The sequence below is a fragment of the Accipiter gentilis genome, chromosome 20 (genome assembly GCF_929443795.1).
Source record: "Accipiter gentilis chromosome 20, bAccGen1.1, whole genome shotgun sequence".
NCBI classification, from domain to species: domain Eukaryota; kingdom Metazoa; phylum Chordata; class Aves; order Accipitriformes; family Accipitridae; genus Astur; species Astur gentilis.
The window spans coordinates 19,028,307-19,047,513 of NC_064899.1; the positions used below are offsets into that span (position 1 = coordinate 19,028,307).

At 38.1% G+C, this 19,207-nt stretch overlaps 1 protein-coding gene across 3 annotated transcripts in view; it reads left to right on the forward strand.

The window, feature by feature from the left end:
• The window catches only part of NUP153 (nucleoporin 153), a 46,417-nt gene that overhangs the window by 25,322 nt on the left and 1,888 nt on the right, over positions 1 to 19,207 (forward strand). Inside the window, exons 9-20 of one of the 3 annotated variants that reach the window (XM_049823998.1) lie at positions 1,522 to 1,668; positions 2,384 to 2,436; positions 4,906 to 5,038; positions 6,393 to 6,530; positions 7,312 to 7,404; positions 7,643 to 7,733; positions 8,024 to 8,143; positions 9,767 to 10,381; positions 12,390 to 12,584; positions 13,099 to 13,941; positions 15,632 to 16,000; positions 17,745 to 18,017. In XM_049823998.1, coding sequence (XP_049679955.1) covers positions 1,522 to 1,668; positions 2,384 to 2,436; positions 4,906 to 5,038; positions 6,393 to 6,530; positions 7,312 to 7,404; positions 7,643 to 7,733; positions 8,024 to 8,143; positions 9,767 to 10,381; positions 12,390 to 12,584; positions 13,099 to 13,941; positions 15,632 to 16,000; positions 17,745 to 18,017 — 3,070 coding nt within the window. The remainder of the gene's footprint in view (positions 1 to 1,521; positions 1,669 to 2,383; positions 2,437 to 4,905; positions 5,039 to 6,392; positions 6,531 to 7,311; positions 7,405 to 7,642; positions 7,734 to 8,023; positions 8,144 to 9,766; positions 10,382 to 12,389; positions 12,585 to 13,098; positions 13,942 to 15,631; positions 16,001 to 17,744; positions 18,018 to 19,207) is intronic. The other 2 variants (XM_049823999.1, XM_049824000.1) reach the window with 2 other exon arrangements.

The window sequence follows — 19,207 nt, forward strand, 5'->3', positions numbered from 1 at the left end:
CCGCTGTATTCACCATTGGTGCGGTCTCACCTTGAGTACTGTGTGCAGTGCTGGGCCCCACAATTTAAGAAGGACGTGAAGGTCCTTGAATGCGTCCAGAGGAGGGCAACAAAGCTGGTGACGGGGCTGGAAGGCATGTCCTGTGAGGAGCGGCTGAGGACTTTGGGCTTGTCTAGTTTGGAGAGAAGGAGGCTGAGAGGCGACCTCCTTGCTCTCTGCAGCTTCCTGAGGAGGGGATGTGGAGATGGAGGTGCTGAGCTCTTCCCCCTGGGATCCAGTGACGGCATGTGTGGGAATGGTTCAAATCTGTGTCAGGGGAGGTTTAGACTGGGCATTAGGAAGTGTTTATTTACTGAGAGGGTGGTCAAACGCTGGAACAGGCTTCCTAGAGAGGTGCTTGATGCCCTAAGCTTGTCAATGTTTTAGAGGCATTTGGACAATGCTTCATACTATGCTTTAACTTCTGCTCAGCCCTGAAGTGGTCGGGCAGTTGGACTAGATGATTGTTGTAGGTCCATTCGAACTCAACTATTTTATTCTGATTCCAATTCTATTCTGTTTACATTTAAAAACAGCAGTGGACCATCCTTCACTCAAAACAGGTTTGTGAACTTAGATAAACATCATTTTACTCAAGGTTTCAAAATGAGTGTAATAATTTTTAGAAAGAAGTACTTTTATTCACTTTATAGATAGTACAGCATGAATTTTATTACCAAGAGTTGGGAGATGCTGTGGAATTAAAGCTGCATTGTAAACACAGTTTTCTGCTGCTACTAATTTAAATAATAGAATGCATCCTAAGTTTGATTCTTCTTAAGACTGCAGATGGAGCCTTTGGTAAATCTTGTAGCCTTTTGGGGTCTTTCTTGTTTCACAATTCAGTTAAGTCAGTTTTGCAGAATGTACAGTGCTTTCTGCTAAAAATTAACTCTGACAATGCTTTGACAAGGACAGTCAAACCAGTACTTTTAAGTTCATCTAATGCAAATCTAAAACATTGGAACATATTTTAATGAATGAGACTATTTTAAAATTGTTTTACAACTTTTTTTTTTTTTTGGGAAGTGTAACTTCAAAGGAGGAAAATGTAGGAAAAATGAAACCTGGAAGCCTGTTTAATTAGCTGCTTAACACTTTGAATGTTAAATTAATGGGTTAAGCCAGTAGAGAAATAATACCACAATGTGGGCAGAGGAGAAGAAAAAATGGAAGCATATTATAATAACATGAGTTATTTTGATTATAGTAACATGAATTATTTTGTCTATGAAGTTAACTGCCAAATTCTGAAATAGGATTCAGTCAGACTTTGTCTACTTATGTAGCTTTTTGGATTTCATAACTGGTTTTCTGGTGATTTCCCTCTGTAAGCTAAATGCTTTCAACACTTCCAAATAATTTTCACTGGGTGCTGAGATTGATGGGAGATTTATAGTTCTGTAACTTTTTTTCATCAGTAAATGCTGTAGTAATTTGGGTGGGTGCAAGGATAAATTGATTGCTGCTTCCCTTTCAAAGATGGAATCGCAGCATCCACCTGTCCAGAAACTCGTGACACCAAAGGCAATCTCTCTGTCAGTGAGTCGGACCCAGTATTTTAAACCGTCTCTGACTCCAGCTACTGATTCTAGCAAAATTCACCAGAGGCTAGATGTAAAGCACAAAGTAAGTAAATTTTCTTGTCATTATCTGCCTGCTTTTTACAGCCTTGGATTGTCTGTAACCAATTATTCTAGTAAGGTGCTCTTTCTTGGCAGAGTACCGATAGTATGTTTGAGGTAAGCATTAAGACAGTGGGAACCATTGTGAAAGAGGTACCTTGAGGTTTTACGGGTTTAATTTTATTTTTGGAACAGTAAGTGGCTGGTGGTTATTTTCAGAACGTGATAATGTGCTATTGCGTTGGGCTGTTTTCAGTGAAAGAATGTTGAAATACAGAAACAACACTTTCCTTTTTGTGTGCTTCTGTACACAAAGTTATAACTGATGGAACATGCTGACATTATGTATAAACTCCTTCAGGTGAGCTATGGGCTCGGAGTGAGATTTCTGACGATTATCCATTCTGATCACTTTGGTGTAGATGGAGTCCCTGATAAACCTTCCTTAAAACAAGATTGGCATCTCTTTCAGAAAAAGAACACCCATGGTTCCAGTATCAATCTGAATGTGTACCAGGTGTTAAATCTATGGGATTTTTAGGCCAGAGATCAAAGTGGATAGTCATAGCAATTAGGGAACAAGCTTAAGTAGATGAAGTATATTTAGTGGTACAAATAATAAAAACCAATACAAAACGTGTGATTGGTTGTCTTCGCTTTGTGTATAGTTTATAAATACAATCAGATAAATCTTGAAATAAATCAAACTTAACTTGCAGGGCATGAGAGAGAAGAGTTTTCCTGCAGAACAGCAAGTAAAACCATCTGAAAGGTATGAGAAATCTATTCATTTAGAACACTTGAAAGAAGAAAGCTCTCTCCTTTGTCACTACCGTCTGCATTCCTGTCTTCTTTTGGAAGGGCAGTAACAGTTCTCAGTAAGGGAATGGAAAATACAGTGAAAAAATTGTATTATTAGAGAGTTTAATCATTTGTGCATCTTGATGTTCATCTGGGGGGGAGCTATTAGTTTCAGCTGATTATTTAATTGCTTGGAGTCTGAAAGCTTTGTCCTAAAGGAATTATTCTTTCTGAAAGATTCTTTATAAGGTGAAGTGACTTATAGTTCAGGAATATATTTAATTTTTAGGTTGTTTTTTTTTTAAAAAGCAAAAACCTGGAGGAAGATAATTTTGTAATGCTCCTTTCATGGCAAAGTCACTTGTCTGCTCTGTGAGTTTGCATGAAAAACAGGAGCCCTTTAGAATCATCTGAGGCCAAATGCCAACTTGTCTCTAAAACACAAAATTCCAGGAGAGTTGTTAATTGTATTTCTTCTTGAGGAGATTGTCTTGCATTACACTGTTTGCTTGATTTAGATAAAATGACTTCACCTCCAGATAATATTGATGGCTCTCCCTTATGAGCAATTAGTCTTTTGGGTAGTGCTTGATTTAAGACACTTCGCATTCAAAGGATACCTTTTTTGGAGGATTCATCCCTTTCAAGGAACAGTAGGAGGAAATCGTATTCGTTGTCTCTGTTCATCTTCCAAACAATTCTTATGTTGCCTTGGGCATTCTTCGGCTTACAAAAAAACCCCAAACCAACCCTTTGTTTTGGCATCTAATAGTTTGACTTCACAGCAACCACCTTCTCAGGGGTGTAAGAGATGGGCCCTAAGGTTTTGGTATAGGTACTAACATATGTTAGGTTTTAATTGTGAGTTTTCAAACTGTTCTAAATTGCCTTTGGTAGAATTCCTTTCTTCTCCACGTAGAAGGGAGATTCAGAAAACTGATACTGCTTTTTATTTGGTTTACAAGTTTTACTGCTATGTTGTACTTTTGTCTGTAGAGTAGATGGTCCTTGGTTTAAAATTATTTTACAAAGCCAGTGTATGTTGGGTATCATTGTCTGGAGCAGGAACACAACACTGATAAGGGACAGCTGGCCAGAGTCCCTTTGTGCAGCTAACCTGCAGTACTTTGGTACTTCTCTGTTCAGCCTACCAAAGGCTATTAGTTTTTAAACCTGGGTCAAAATTGTAGATTGGACTGACTTACTTGAAAACAGAAACTGTCTTTGCCCCTTAGAAGCTGACAGGTGTTAACAGAAAAGAGGAATATGGGCTATTATGGACAGGCTATAATTGTCTGAATAAAACTCTATTTTGACATAAGATTTTTTTTCAGAATTCGAATTGATTGTCAGTTTGGATTAGAGAAAAGTTTGAGCATATGGCCTTAAGGATCTGGCTTCCTCTCAGTGGTTACAGTGCTAAGCAGACTGTTTGCAAGTATCTGACAAGTTTAGACCAATTCTCTTCTTCAGTCTTCTGGAAGCTTGACCTGGTGTCATCCACTGTGATCAAATGTACTTTTGTAATGACTGACTGCTTGCCTGCAGGATAAGCAGGATAAGTAATTTTTTCCAGGGATTCTTCATTCTGATGCCATACTGCTTTTTATTGTTGTTATTCCCTAGTTCACTTCTGTTTTGGGGTGTGGCATGGATTGGGGGGGGTGTGTGTGTTTGTTTGTTTGTAGGTTTTTTTTTTTGTTTTTCTTTTCTTTTTCCCTTCCCACTTGTATTAGGAAATCTTCCTGGTTTGGATCTAGGTTTTTGTGATGAACAGAGAAATGCCTTTGTATGCCTTACAAAAGGGATCTTTATTCATGTCTGAAAAGACTTCTGGAATGTTGGCACACCCAAACACCTCTGCTGCTTCTGCTGATGGCCCCAGGAAAGCCAGAGCTGCTGCTGAAGCTTTTGCTGTATTAGCTTGCCATACAAGTTTAAGCCTCTCTATTCCATAAGAGTTGTTGGCAGTGTTTCATAGGCGCATGCACACACGCTCTCTCTCTCCTCCCTCTCTCTCCATATGTATTTTTAGTTTTTCTTTTATATCCCTGCAAAGATATATGCTCATCACAGAATCAGAGAACTGGCAGTCAAAATTTCCACTGTCTGGACTATTAAAAGGAAACATTAGAAAATAACAGTCTAAATCGGTTCTTCTATTTCAGGTCTTCTGGCTTAGTCATCGTTCCTTTATGGATGTTGTGACTGTTTCTTGTGTATGTCCTTCTCATTGCTGCTCTTACTAATGCAGCTTTTGCTGTTTAGAACATCACATATTTACCAGCACTTAGCAACTTGTGGAACAGTTGTTCCTGATTCTGATTAGGTGTCGGTTCTAGGGCTAATAGTGGCTATAGTAGCTTGAAACAATTAGTTGATAAGTTGATTTTATTCCCCTCCCCCCTTCCTTAACCTACGTACTATTATTCTGTGCCAGCAATTTGACCTACCCCACATTCGGTACTCCTGCATCCAACGGTCTGTCTTCAGGAGGAGGAGTGGGTGGTGGCGGCAAGATGAGGAGGGAAAGAGGAGTACACTATATATCAAAACCTGGACAAGAACAACAGGTAAGGGAACGTTAGGATAATTGCTCTCACTAACATTACTGAAGTAGCTAGCTAGGTATGCCAGTTTTACTGCCTCATAGTAATTTATAATAATGCCACTTCAGTTTTGTGGTTTTTTTGCTGTTTCAGGGCAGGCTCCAATTTATTTATCTGTTTAAGTCCCTCAACTTTGGGTTTACATTTTTGAAATCTTTAGTCCTATTATCTTGGAGATGCTTCATACTATAAAGTTTCTCATTAGCAATTGAATGAATGAATTTTGGTGGAGATATGTATGTATTTATGGTCATGACTATCCTGAAGATTATTCTTCTGATTGGATGTTATGTAAAGCTGCCTACTATGGGATCTTAAATGTAAAAAAATCTAAATCAGTCTTCTCGCTGATGCAAAATGAAGAAATAGTAAATGCTGGAGAGTGTTCCTATAATACAAATGGTCTGAATGTTGAAGTCCAGTAGGCTCTTAAAATGAAAACTGTGAAAAATGTAAGCTATAGGATACATCAAATTTCTATAGTAGCAACTTAGATCTCTGCTTTGTCACTTCTGAGTGGATCTTGGTACTATTATGCAAATTGTGATTAGGTTGTCTATTCTCAATTAAACCCTAACTAATTAATCTTGGTAATCAAATAGTTTAAAAGGCAAGGATAAGACCAGAAGTTTTTAAGGTACACTGGTTTCTGAGTTTTAAATTTCTATCCTGATATGTGATATAAACTAGATTTACCAGAGTATGATCTTCTATGCTGCTAGCCAGGCTTTCTTTTTTTACATTTTGTGCTTTGGTTTGGTTTGGGGGTTTTAGTACTCTGAAGAACCCACGTACTTCTTTAAACATTTTCTTTTTCCAAGTTCACTGCAGCAGTGACTTCAGAAACTTTGGCAGCTGTCCTGCATAATTTTGCAAGAGGAACACTTTCTCATTTGTCTTAAGAGTATACTCTTAATTGAAGAGATGAGAGGATAATTAGAAAAGGTGATGTTTCTTTAGATCTTTAAAGTACAGGAAACAAAATATCTGATCTGTGCCCCTCTGTTCTACACAGGTAACAGTTTTGAGCTAACTTTCAGTATTCTTACTGGACAGGTGATGAATGTAGTATCACATGGAAACAGGCCTGCCATAAATTAAAATGATGTGGCAGATGGAGGTGGGCAGGTTTTAATTCCTTTTGAAAACTTGCTTTGTCGTAATCTATAGATCTCTCTGTTATATTTAACTTTGTTAAGAAATCAAGGTAGACAGGGTGGGAAGGTAGTATGTCTTGTAAAAGAGAAAAAATTAAATTAACAACTTTTTAAAATAAAGTGAAAAATTAAAATTTACAACAATTAAAATTTACACATAGGAGGTGGAGGAACCAGTACTACCGAAAGTACCCCTACCCATCAGTACTGCATCACTGCCTTCGTTCAACTTTAGTTTTCTTGCCAGTAGTACTGTCTCATCGTCACCAAGCTCTGTTTCAACAGCAGTGAAAAACAAGGTAAGTCTTTGTTGTATATTGTGAATACTTTTTTTAGGATGAGTATACATCTGCTTTGTTGCATGTTAACTTCTTCCATGGCGCTCATTAAACTAACCAACATTAGTTTATATGCTGTTGAATAAATCAGGGTTGTATTCCAATGTGGAGGTGGGGGGAGGCATAAAGTTTTTGATTCTGCCTCTGTCCATCTTTGCAAATTTCTAGTTAACATAAGTGTATAACTGCTTCAAATGCTATGGAGGTTTTGTTGGGATCTTACATGAGGTTAAGTTATTAAATTAGATGTAGCATTAATGGTATAAACCTAGTGCAGAATATGAGCCTAGGGTGCAATAATTGGAATATTATTGCAGTAAAATAAACATTCATCTGTTCTAGAGTACTTGAAATATTTTTGTATGTTTTGAAGCAGATATCTGCTTTAACGTGTTGAGGTATTTGCTGAAGCTCTGACTACAATTGAGCTGAGTTAGTTTAAGGTTCTTAAGCTGCCTGGTCTGCTTTTCCATATATTTCATATATTTAGATCTAAGTAGTATCTCAGGTTTTTTTCTCTGTTTATGGGATTTAGTTTTGATGATACTGTACTATATGGTCACTTGCAAACTTTGTTTTCTTTTATTGTAACTCTTATCTGTGGATTAGAAATAAATATCAAACATCAGATCTCCCAACTTCACTGCAGAACGTCTGTGGGACAGTGAATTCAGGTAGCTGCTATTGTTTTGCCAGAGTGTTTTTCTCTTAGATACAAACCTTAATTCTTTTGAAAATACAGGTGCAACCAGCAAGTAATGTTGGCAGTCCTGTGTTCAGATTTTCATCTCCAATAGTGAAATCTACTGAGGCAGAAGTGCTACCTCCGTTGTCTGTAAGTAAAATAAATAAAGCTCAACCTTTTCTCAAGGCTTTAGTAGAATATTGCAGAACAATAAAGCAGAATTGGCCCTGATAATGGAGAAAACAAATATATAGGTTTCTGGCTTATAATTTGTCATCCAGCATGTATACTAAAAGTTTGAGGACTGGGTTTCAGGTTATTATTTGTGTGTGAAACTTGATTCAAGTTCCTTTAGTTTCAGAATCTGAAAAATCTCTCTCTCTCATAGCAGATTGGGTTTACATTTAGTGTTCCAGTTGTAAAATCAGCAGAGCTTTCTGGATCCAGTGATACACCAGTGACGTCCTTACTTACTCTAGGTAACAGAAATTTAAGCATTTCAGATCTGAAGTGCTGATTTTCTTTTTTTTTGTATATTAAATAGTAAATCTATCCTTTCTGAGCATATTAGCAATCCCAGGCAAAGTGTGTTTTCAGTGACAGATCTGCTTTTAACCAAATGGTAATATAAACTGTTGTAAATAAGGTAGAATTTTGAAGATTCTTTTATAAGCATGAAACTTGGAAATTCTTGGTTCTAGCAAATGTGAATATATTTTAAGTGGATTTCTTTGTGAAAGGTGTTTTTTGTTTTGTTTTGTTTTTAAAGATACCACCATAGTAAACAGCACCAGCAATAAGAAGAAAAAAGAAGAAGAATACGATGGCCCCTCCAAACCTGCGAAGGTCTTAAAGGAAGGAAGTGTGTTAGACATTTTAAAAAGTCCTGGTGAGATAATGAACTCCTCCTAAAAAAGATATTGCAAAAAATATACTAGCATATAACTACATTGATTTTTTTAAAAATCCACCACGACAACAATAAAAAACCCCCACTTTGTCACAGTTAATGCAATATTAGCCATAAATACAAACATAGGAGAGCATTATGTTAAACGCTGCATCTGTTGGGGTTGATCTCCCTTTCTTCTAAGTGGCTTTTATTGCTGAATGGAAAATGGCTGCTTCAAACCAGATGCATTGCTTCTCCTTTATGTGTTAGGATGTAATTGTAAATGAAGTAAAGGAGAATTAGTCAAATAAACAGTATTTCATTTAAAAAAATAAAATTTATGGAATTGGAAAGGAAATTTTTGTAAAATGCTTTACAAACATTCCTCTCCCACCTTCACTATCTCTGGAAATTAAGAATAGTAAAGACAGTTTCATTCCTAAAGATGTTTCAAAAGCTGCAAATCTTTTGGCCTTAAATGATAACAGTTACTATGGATTCAAATGTAAATTTTAAATAGAAGTGGGCTGTTTCACTTTAAAAACCCTTTTCTAATTATTTTTAAGTAATTGCAGTTGTTTTCAACTGTTTAATATAAAGTGTGTGTAGGTGATGTTTTTTGTTTTAAGAAAAAGGACTGTATTGAATTTGATCTTTTCCCATAAGCCTTCAGTTGTATCAGGACTTTTTTTTAATCAAATCTATATAGCTCTTAAGAAGACAGCACCTTTTTATATTGGAAAGAGCTAAGTGAGAAAATACACTGTGCGGGTTTTTTTAAGGAAACGGCTATGAGTGAAGTGACATTAATTTCCTTTATCGGTTTAACAGAAGCAGGTTCTAAGTCCACACTGTTCAAAGCCTCTACTTCTGATATAAAAAAAACCCCAAACAACAACATAATAATAAAAAAGTGAAGTCTTCATTTTAGCTTTACAAGCAATTTGTGCTGCTTTTTGAGATGCATTGCTGTGGCCTTTTCTTTAGTGTTTCCATATTGGTGGGGTTTTTTTCTATTAAAATTGGCACCTTTAAATAAGGAGTTGGCCTGTGTCCAGTGCACTTTGAACAAAGATTACAGATAACAATTGTTCTGTTGTCTTCATTTTTATTACTTAATTAATACTCATTATCTGTGCGGAAATACCATGTGGATTGCTGCTCCAAGTACCAACTGCTGCACAGCTACTAAAGTAAATGAGTCATCTACTATGGCAGAAATAGCTTTAGAAATTTGATTTGACTGGGCATGGTGTCTTAAAATGAAATTGGATTATTTCTAGTCCATGATGGACAGTCAGCTTTCAGTACTGTTTGTTCACACTTGTATCTACCAGTGAAGATTTGTATTTAAAACTTTCCTGGAAATGAAGAGTTAAATCAAGCTTTAAATAAATGTTCTGTTGTGTCCCAGTGCAGCATATGAAATTTCATCCCTTTAGATAAGATTTCCAGGGACTTCCTCTTGCAGTTAGTCAGAATGTATAGTTGTAACCATTGGCACTTGGTTTAAATTTATGCTGTCTAGTATTCTAAGTAACTTACATGTAGTGAGGGTACTGCTTTATCAATAAGATCTCTTCCTGTGTTTTTGTTCCCCCCCCCCCCCCCCCCCCCCAGGCTTTATGGCTGTGAAAACACACTCCTCTACATCTGCTCAGCCTGTTACAAGCACAGTGGTCTATACAAGGCCTGCAATAAGTAGTTTTTCTGCAGGTAAAGACACCCCTAAACAAGCATCCTCATTTTGGCACTCTGACACATATGACCCATGTCTGCAAAACAAAACCACAGATGGCAAATGTGTAACATGTGAAGGTGCGAAAGTGTCAACAGTTGAGAGTACGAAACAGACAATAAGCTCAAGCCAGTGTGTTGCCTCTAAGGCAGCAGTTCCTACAGCAGGGACATTGGTCTTTGAAGACAAATTTAAAACAGCATCCAACACGTGGGATTGTGATACCTGTCTGGTCCAGAACAAACCTGAAGCTACAAAATGTATAGCATGTGAGACACCAAAGCCTGGAACAGGAGTAATGCCTGCTCTGACATTGCCAGTGGTCACAGACAACTCGGTGACAGTGACATCCTCCTCCAGCGGCACTGACACAACAGTCACTATGGGGTTTGGAGACAAATTTAAGAAGCCAAAAGGCTCTTGGGACTGTGCAGTGTGCCTTGTATCAAATAAGGCAGAAGACAACAAATGTGTAGCTTGTCAGTCCGAGAAACCAGGTGTGTTCTTTTTTCTGTTGTTTCAATCTCAGCCTCTGTGCATTCTTTGCTGAATAAAATACATTGCATATAGAAAATATTTTCAGCAGCATGGCTGTATGCCAGACAGGATGGATTAGTGCCTGTCTGCAGGAATGGTTACAGGCACTTTTGAGGTCTCAGCCCAGATTCCAGCATGTCACATGAATTGAACTGATTGTGAAATGTATTAATGCAGAGCTGAATTGAAGCAAATATACCCATTTGTAGCTGGTGAGGAAGAATGACTAAGCTGGATGCCTTAATTAACGTAAAACCAATGTACTCATTTTCATTGGGGAAAAATGTGAACTCCATAGAAAGAGTTAAAAATTACTGGGTTTTTTTCTCTTTCAAAATGTAAGTAGAAACAGTGTTTACAGAACATGGCTAAAAAAGTCTACACTCAGCATTTGTGTGTATTTGAGCAGAGGTATGAAGCCAGATTTCAAGCCAGTGTAGTTTTTAAGTAGTTGTCTTATGCTAAAACAAAACTGCATGTTCAGCTATGGCTGTGAAGGCCAGTGGTAGCCTTCCAGAACACGGGTGACCTTGTTCTGGAAGGTGGAGGTCCTTCCAGACCTTGGGGAGGTGTGCGCCGCCTTCAGTGCAGCCCTGGGTTGTTTCCTGTTATATGTGATTGTAGTCGATTTTGAGTGTGGTGGGTTTATTGTTTTTAGAGCACAAATAATTATTTTAGTATTAACTTTCATTGGCTCTTAATATCATTTAATATATACTGTTATGTCAAAAACTACCATTGCAAATATATCTGGGAGGGGTGGTGGTGTGCAAAATCTAGGGTGGACTAGATTGTGCTTTTTGTAATCATCCTGTACAGTAAGAGTGGAATTTCTTCAGATAAGATAATGTATTTCAGAGGGAGCTTTATTCTCATGGACTTTGAGCCCTCAGAGTGATTAGCTGGCACCTTTGTCTGAGACTCTAGCCATTGCGAGGAGGAATTTTGAAAGTGTGAGGGGTTTGCTGTGACTGTTGTGGTGCAGAGAATTGCACAGTTATATTACATGTGTCAAGGGGGTGAGTGAGGCAAGTAAAATGAGAGGATAAAAATTCTCTGGATGTGCTGTGGAAGATAAGACCCATTCCGGAATTCACTGTTTTGAATTTGAGACGTTATTTTCTGCCTCTGTCTTAAATGCCACCCTCAGTGGTTTAAAACTGTGGGTGAACATGACAATTATGTGGTGCTTTTGTGCCTTCTGGATGTCCACTTCAGTCCTTACATTTATGGAGCTGAAGCTTTCTGTTGGGGTGCAGCATCAAGTGACATCTCTTCCTTTACAGAGGAGAAAAATCAGAAGGCAAGTGTTGTCTTTTGGGCCTCTTTATGGAGGTTTCTGCTGCTGTTGAAAACACTGTAGCTTGTAGTGAACACAGAGTTGTAGGTTTGGAAGCTTTTTGTTCCTCTCTGGTGGTTTGGGTTTGGTTTTTTTGGTTTGGGTTTTTTGTTTGGTTGGTTGGTTGAGGTTTTTTGTTTGGTTGGGTTTTTTGTTTGTTTGGTTTGGTTTGTTTGTTTGTTTTTGTCATGGTGTAGTTTTGAACATGTCTGTCTTTGCTATTTGGTGATGAATCATTCTGATAAATTCTCAGCCTCACATCACTTGACAGCGATCATCAACTTGAGCAGTGCTAACTTTGACTATGGGTTACTCGTGTCACGAGAAATTATTTTAGTAGTTTTAGTTGAGGACAGTATCTTTAATTTACATCTGAAATATGTTGCTGTATTGTATAAACTGTAGTTGCTGTTCAAATGTCATTGGTTCAATTTATGCTTAATCTAGATATTTCTATTGTTTACATTCTCAGATGGAGTTTGACTGAAATTAACTTGCAGTTTGAGGGGTTTTTTTTACTGTTACGCTTGTCCACTTTGTATTTCAGTGAGCATTTAAGAGTTTCTTACAAAGTTCATATTCACTTTATCATTTAAGCAGGATGATTAACTATCTTGCTTATTTCTCAGGGAGTTCAGTGCCTGTGACCAGTAGCAGTGTTTCTGCATTTTCTGCTTCTGCTGGAGGATTTCTGGATTTAGACAAATTCAAGAAGCCTGAAGGAAGCTGGGATTGTGAGGTCTGCTTGGTCCAAAACAAAGCAGAAGCTACAAAATGTATAGCCTGTGAAAGTGCAAAGCCAGGCACCAAAGCAGAGCTCAAAGGTAATACTTAACAAATGTGTGCATTCTGCAAGTTATTTTTAATTTAGGGTTTTTTTTTAAAGTACAGTGGTTTTTTTTTTTGAGGTATGGCAAAATTGTTCTTTTTTCCTCTAGGAATATTGCTTAAGTAAGGTAACGTACCTATGTTTCCACACCCTTTCCCCAGAAAAAGATTATGCTGCTTAGAGTAAAGCTTGTATTAATGACACAGTTGTTCTTTACAAGCCTTATGTTTTGTTCATTTGGAGTTTAGACCAAAAGCATGATCTTTCAAAGAAGTTAGCAGTACACTTTTCAAAGCCATGTGGTGGACAGAAGAATACCATTGAGAAAAGGTGTATGTAGAGAGTGTGGAGTTTTTTTCTTTGTTTTGTGTTTTGTGTTTTTTGTTTTTTTTTTTTTCCCCAGTTTTGTCTCTGGGAAGTTCAGGACAACTCCCAGCTATGTAGCTAAAGTCTGCATTACATGTATTACATCATATGTTGCAAACTTAACATTATTACTTCTTCTGCAGGTTTTGGTACTGCTACTGTGTCCACAAATGCTGCAATGCCATCATTTACATTTGGTGTCCAGTCATCCTCCTCTGAATCTTCTCATACATTAGGTAGCACAGGAAATTTTAAATTTGGAGAACAAGGGAGCTTCAAGTTTGGCATTGCATCTGAATCTGCATCCTCCAACACTGTGACTGGGGGATTTAAGTTTCCTGCTAGTTCAGGGGACTTCAAATTTGGAGTTTCTTCCTCAGACTCTAAATCAGAAGACAGTAAAAAAGAAAGTAAAAGTAACAGTTTTACCTTTGGACTTCCATCTACAAGCAGTCAGGCTCCTTCAACATTTCAGTTTGGGACAGCAAGCCTGGGACAGCAGGAAAAGAAAGAGGAGCCAGTTTTGGGAGGCTTTGGTTTTGGCACGAGTTCTACTTCTTCCATAGCTACTAATGACAATAAAACCGGAGTCAGTGGCTTCACTTTTGGAACTGTGGCAGAAAAGGAGGTAGCATCACCTGCTCTTGCATTTAAGAAGTCAGATGAGAAAAAGGATGAAACTCTTTCAACAAAGGGAGGCTTCACTTTTGGCAGTGTGGAGTCTGCACCTGCCTCACAGTTTGTTTTGGGAAGGACAGAAGAGAAACAGGACTCTGTCACTTCTGCTGCTCCATTAACGTTTGGAAAGAAAGCTGACAATGAAGAGTTAAAGGCACAACCTATCTTTGCAGCTGGGACGTCAGAGCATACCAAAGAGGAGAGCACAGCAAAACCTATATTCAATTTTAGTTTTGTTAAACCATCAGAGAAGGAAACTGAGCAGGCAAAGCCGTCTTTTGCATTTGGGGCTCAAACCAGTACTTCAGGTAAACAGAACATCTTTTGTCTTCAGTTGTCTGTTCGTGTCCATCAGATAATACCTCTGAAGCCATACTGGACAGAATCTATGGGATTTGATATATTCATGCATTAGAGCTTTAGAAAAAGTTTAATTACTATATGCAGCCTGTCTTTAGTTCTGGTTGTTGGGTGTGTAGACAATATGTAGCAAGTCCATTTTAGATTTCAATGAGTTAACACTACGTTTAGACAAAAAAAATTGCCACACCTTAAGGAACGTATATCGCTTCTTGTATGAACACAGAAGTTGTATTGTCTCAGTGGTAGCAGCACAGCTGGTGATAAAATCTGTAGTATGGTGCAGTATAGAAGCCTCATACTAGGGCTGTTTTTCATAGTGAAAAGGGATGAGAGAGGAAATATCTTATTGCCATGTACTTACAGCTATGCTGCAGGGTGTACCGCTGTTTCTCTACTGCTACAAAGGTATAAAAATCACTTCATAGATATTACACAGTTTTGTATTCCTTTAATTTGTTGAAAGTCTGCAGTGGGTAAGTGGTGATCACTGCGTGGAAAAATTCTGGCTGTTAAATTCCATTTGTATGGCTTAGTAACTGTGTTTTAGAGCACAGAATTAGTTTCTAATTTCTGAAGTGATATATAGAAAAGGACATCAGTAAGTGACCCTGAATAAAAGCAATACATAGGGTTATACTGGTTTTAATCACAGTATTCTTAGGTTGAACTGCTACTGAACAGATAGGTTTTTGGAGGGTTGTGGGCTTTGGAGGAGGGGAGATGGGTGTGGTGGTGGAGTTGAGGTTGGGTTTGGTTTATTACTTGTTTGGTTTGTTGTTTTGGTTTTTTTTTTACCTGCCAGGTAAAGTTCTGGAGTTTGGTTTAATCATGGAAATTTAATGAAGCACCTTGTGCAAAAAGGAAATTTTAAGAAGTGTTCTGAAGAATGGTATATTGCCTTAAAAATGGCATAGCTGAAAAGGGGCCATAACTGCTGGGAAAAAAGATAGTGGGAAATTGAAAACAAGATCACAAATTAATAATGAGAATTGGACTAGCAGCTTAGGGAAGGCTGAAGAATGACTGACTTTAAAAGAGAGCTCTATTTTAAGTGTGTAAAGCTGCACTCAGTACTTTATAACAGTGGTCTTAATGGAGAGTTGTTCTCCGTTGCTCCTAAAAGCAGGTCTTGCTGGTGCTTAAGCTTGGAAGAGTTAGGCTGGAGGATGGTAAGCTTTGGTTGACTTAAAGCTGTAGGGACAGGGCTGTATTTTCGAACAAGCTACAAATGCAACTGTATCACTCTGTTTTTCAGTACTCCATTGAGCAAAGCCATAAAACTGTTAGAGGTGATTGATGTTGTTCTTCCAGGAACATCTGAAATACATTTTTGTTTGAAGAGTTCAGAAGTACTGGTTAATGCTGGTTCAGGTAATGACAGCCAGTACTTAATGTTTTTAACCAATGAAGCCTAGACTGCAGTGGTGTCCTTGTTCTTCACAATTCTTCCGTGGCTTTAATTATGGATGGCAGCAATCAGCACATTAAATCTGGATCTTATGAAGTGACAGTAGCTGGGATAGTAGTTGAGGTGTTATTCAGGACTGCTTTTTGTACGGTGATTGAAACAGGAGTCTACTTCCTGTACTTCATTTGGCATTTCTGTGGTCATTTATGTTCTGTTCTTCCTTTCAGATCAAGGAGCAGCAAAGCCATCCTTCAGCTTCTTGAGCTCAAGTTCCTCCAGCACAGTCATACCCACCACTTCGGCCAACAGCAGCAGTGTGTTTGGCAGCACCATCTCATCCTCAAATCCTCAGCCAGTTCCCGCTCCCTTTGTGTTTGGACAACCCAGCAACACTGTGAGCAGCTCTGTTTTTGGCAATTCTGCAGAATCTGCAGCATCTCAGTCATTTGGCTTCTCTCAAGAAAACAAACCAGCAACCACATCTTCCAGCACCGGCACGGCTCTTGCTTCATTTCTCTTTGGTTCAGGAGCCAGCAGTACCAATGCAGCAACTCCAGGCTTTACCTTTGGAGCCACAACCACATCAAGTTCAACAGGTACATTTTAAATAGATGCTCTTCTCATTTTTGCCATTACGTAGTGGACCAAGGAAGTACTGTTTCATGAATAATTTACTTTGGAGAATGTGTAGGCCGAATGCATGGAAGTAGAGAAAAATATTGAGTATTTATATTCAACAATATAAATTGGGGCTCAGTGTTTCACAGTCTGGGAAATACAGTTTAGGAATGAACTGGCAGCAGCATTGTTTTAGGCAAAGGACAACCCTTTACTGGACTTCAATTTGTATAGGAACTTTTCACCATGAGAATGATAGTTTCTTTCTTCTCACTATCAGTCCAGTGCTTACAGTTAGAAGTCAATGAATTACAGCTTCCCTGATTTTTCTCTCCTGTACCTAAAACTCTCAACTGTTGTAAATAGTGTCAAGATTTGCAAAATCCTTCCTTCACAAGTATATATAAACACAGTACCTCTACACTGCTGCTGCTTAAGGACTGGTTTCTAGTAAGCATTATGGCCAGTGTTTTTTAATTTTCTAGCAATGTAGAGAAGACAGAGATAAGAATTTATAGTTTCTTCATGTTTAATGTTCGTTACCCTGCTGCATGAATTTAGCAGTATGACACAAGACTAAGTCCACCAAATCATCTGTATTTCTGCTAGCCTAGCAGTATGTTGGAAATAAGATTGAACATGTGAGGAAGAGATTTCATCTAGTTTGATCTGATTGTTTAACCTTGTCATTCATAGAAATTAAATTTGCACACTTTTTTGTGTATCAGAAACAGAGAGAGAACAGCCCTACATTATAACAACCAGCAGATCAATTTAACCTGCTTACAAATCAGTAACTTTCAGTGTCATATTGTTAGTAGGTGATGCTATATTTCAAACATCTTCACGAAGGATTTTTTTTTTTTTTTATGGAGAAGCATATGTTAACTTTTACTGTATATCTGGTTCAATCTTCTTGGAAAGAGAAGCAGTCAGCCATTCCAAGTTATGGTGCAATAGCAGGTATTTTCTGTTGCATGAAGGCTGCTTAAATTACGTAAATAGTGCTGTTTAAAATGTCCCCTTTTGAATACCAGATCTGCTGTGTACATTCAGAGTCACTGTTCAGTCACATATTTTCATTTTGGTATTTCTGCTGGCCATGCAGAACCTAAGCAGCTAAACAAATGAGTTGGTTGTCTGTTGCTGTTATGTAGAGAATTACTCTGCTAAACCAAGTTTTTGGGTACAGAGATCTCTGCAAGCTTGATTTGGCCTCTGGAAGTTGATAATGGTAAACGCTTGGGCAGGGAGGGGTGCAGTTGCTGACAAGAAAGATTCATGTTCTCCTGATCCTAATAAGTGAGGAGCCGTATTTTGCATGTTTGAAAAATACAATTTGAATGAATATTTCCTATGTGATACAAACAGCTTTTCGTAAATACAAATTAAAACGTACTATTTGTGGGAATGTGTTTCTAGAACATGAATGTTAATGCAGTAATCTGAGTCTAGGCAGCCAGTGTGTTTGAGATTTAATTTTCTCCAACTCTTGTTAAACATGGTGTTTGTCATGTTACTTACAAGAAAAGGTGCAATTCCTGTTGTGGCTGATGTAGTATTTGTTTTATATACTCACACAATTAGTTTGAAATTAAGAGGAGTATTCAGCTACCAGACTTGGGAAACATGAGGTTTTAGAACCTTTGTTTCTAGATTCATTCTTGGGGGGCGGCAGGGGGGGAAAGCCGGCATATACTGATATTTGTCTTGTTCCCCAAGGGTCGTCCTCTTCATTTCTGTTTGGCTCTGGGCCTGCAGCGCCTGCTGCCGGCCCAGCATTTGGCGCCAGCCAGCCACCAGCATTTGGCCAGAGCCAAGGGTCCAGCCAGCCAAGCGCTCCCAGTTTTGGATCGCTGTCGACAACGTTGTTTTCAGCTGGCACTCAGCCTGCTCCTCCTGCCTTCGGCTCAGTGACGAGCAGTACTCAGCCCTCTGTGTTTGGACAGCAAGCAACCCAACAGCCTGGTTTTGGCTCTGGTACCCCCAGTGCTGGTGAGTGCCAAACATTTTTGGTCTCTTCCCGTTTGGTCTCAAAGATTATGTATGTATTATTTCATTTTTCATTAAGTGCACCTTAAATTGTATGGAGAAAGAAGACTTCTGCCTTGTGTGCATATTTAAGTGTAAGAATTGCCCTCCATAAAAATAATGGGTACAGAGTTAAGTCATTTGTGTCTGTCTCCTGACTGTGGAGGATGTGCCATAGGTATGCTAGCTTCACAGTAAGCCTTCTCCACAAGACTTAGCAGACACGGAGGTTGCAACCCTGCCGCTAAATGTTGGGGTTATTTTCTTGAGAAGTCTAGTGATTAAAAGGAAGCATTGAAAACCATGGAGGTATTCGCTGGTAAGATTGTAGAAACCAGAATGGCAGAGGCACTGCAAAATTACTATTTTTGGATTTGTTAGAGTAGTTCTTCGTTGACTTCATTAACAGGCTCTGGCAATTTATTTGGATTGGGGGCTTTGTTGTGTAAGAATATGGTCAGAATTATTTTTAAGCATTTATGGGTTAAGACTTTAAATAAAGTTCTTTTTACTAATGAAGTATAAAATACCGTAGGAAGGGGTCAGAGAATGATCCTTATAATTTAAGTGTAAGAAAGACCTGTTCCACACTAGTAATTATTAAAAAAGAAAAACACACTGCCAGAACATATGTATTTGATACCCTCACGTCAAATACTTAAAGGCAAAAGCCTCCTTTTTTCCTCTCAGAAGTTTTACAAAATAGCCTCTACTAAAAGTAACCGACATTTTTGTACTAATCAGTAGATTAATTGGTACACCATGTTATTGAGTCAGTCTTTCATTAATCAGGTAGCAGTGTAAAGATAAAAATCTCCCTGGATTGTCTGTGTTGCTTATTAGTTACTTTGATGGTAGGAATTATTTTTTTTTTAAGGTGAGGTGCTGTGTTAGCACATTAAATAAAAAGAAGTCCCCAGATCGACTGCATGAACACAGTTTACTTAAATATAAGTCTATGTGATTCAGTACTGTAATTTAAGACTTTATTACTAAACTTCAGTATGCATAGGTATAAACTTAATGGTGGTACAGAAGTTAGCAAACAATTTATTATCAGTGTGCCAGCGGTGTTACTTTAAGAATCCCTTTATGATTCTCTGTTGAAGTGAATGAACTCTTCTATGCACCGTTCTTGTAGTAATCTGGCACTT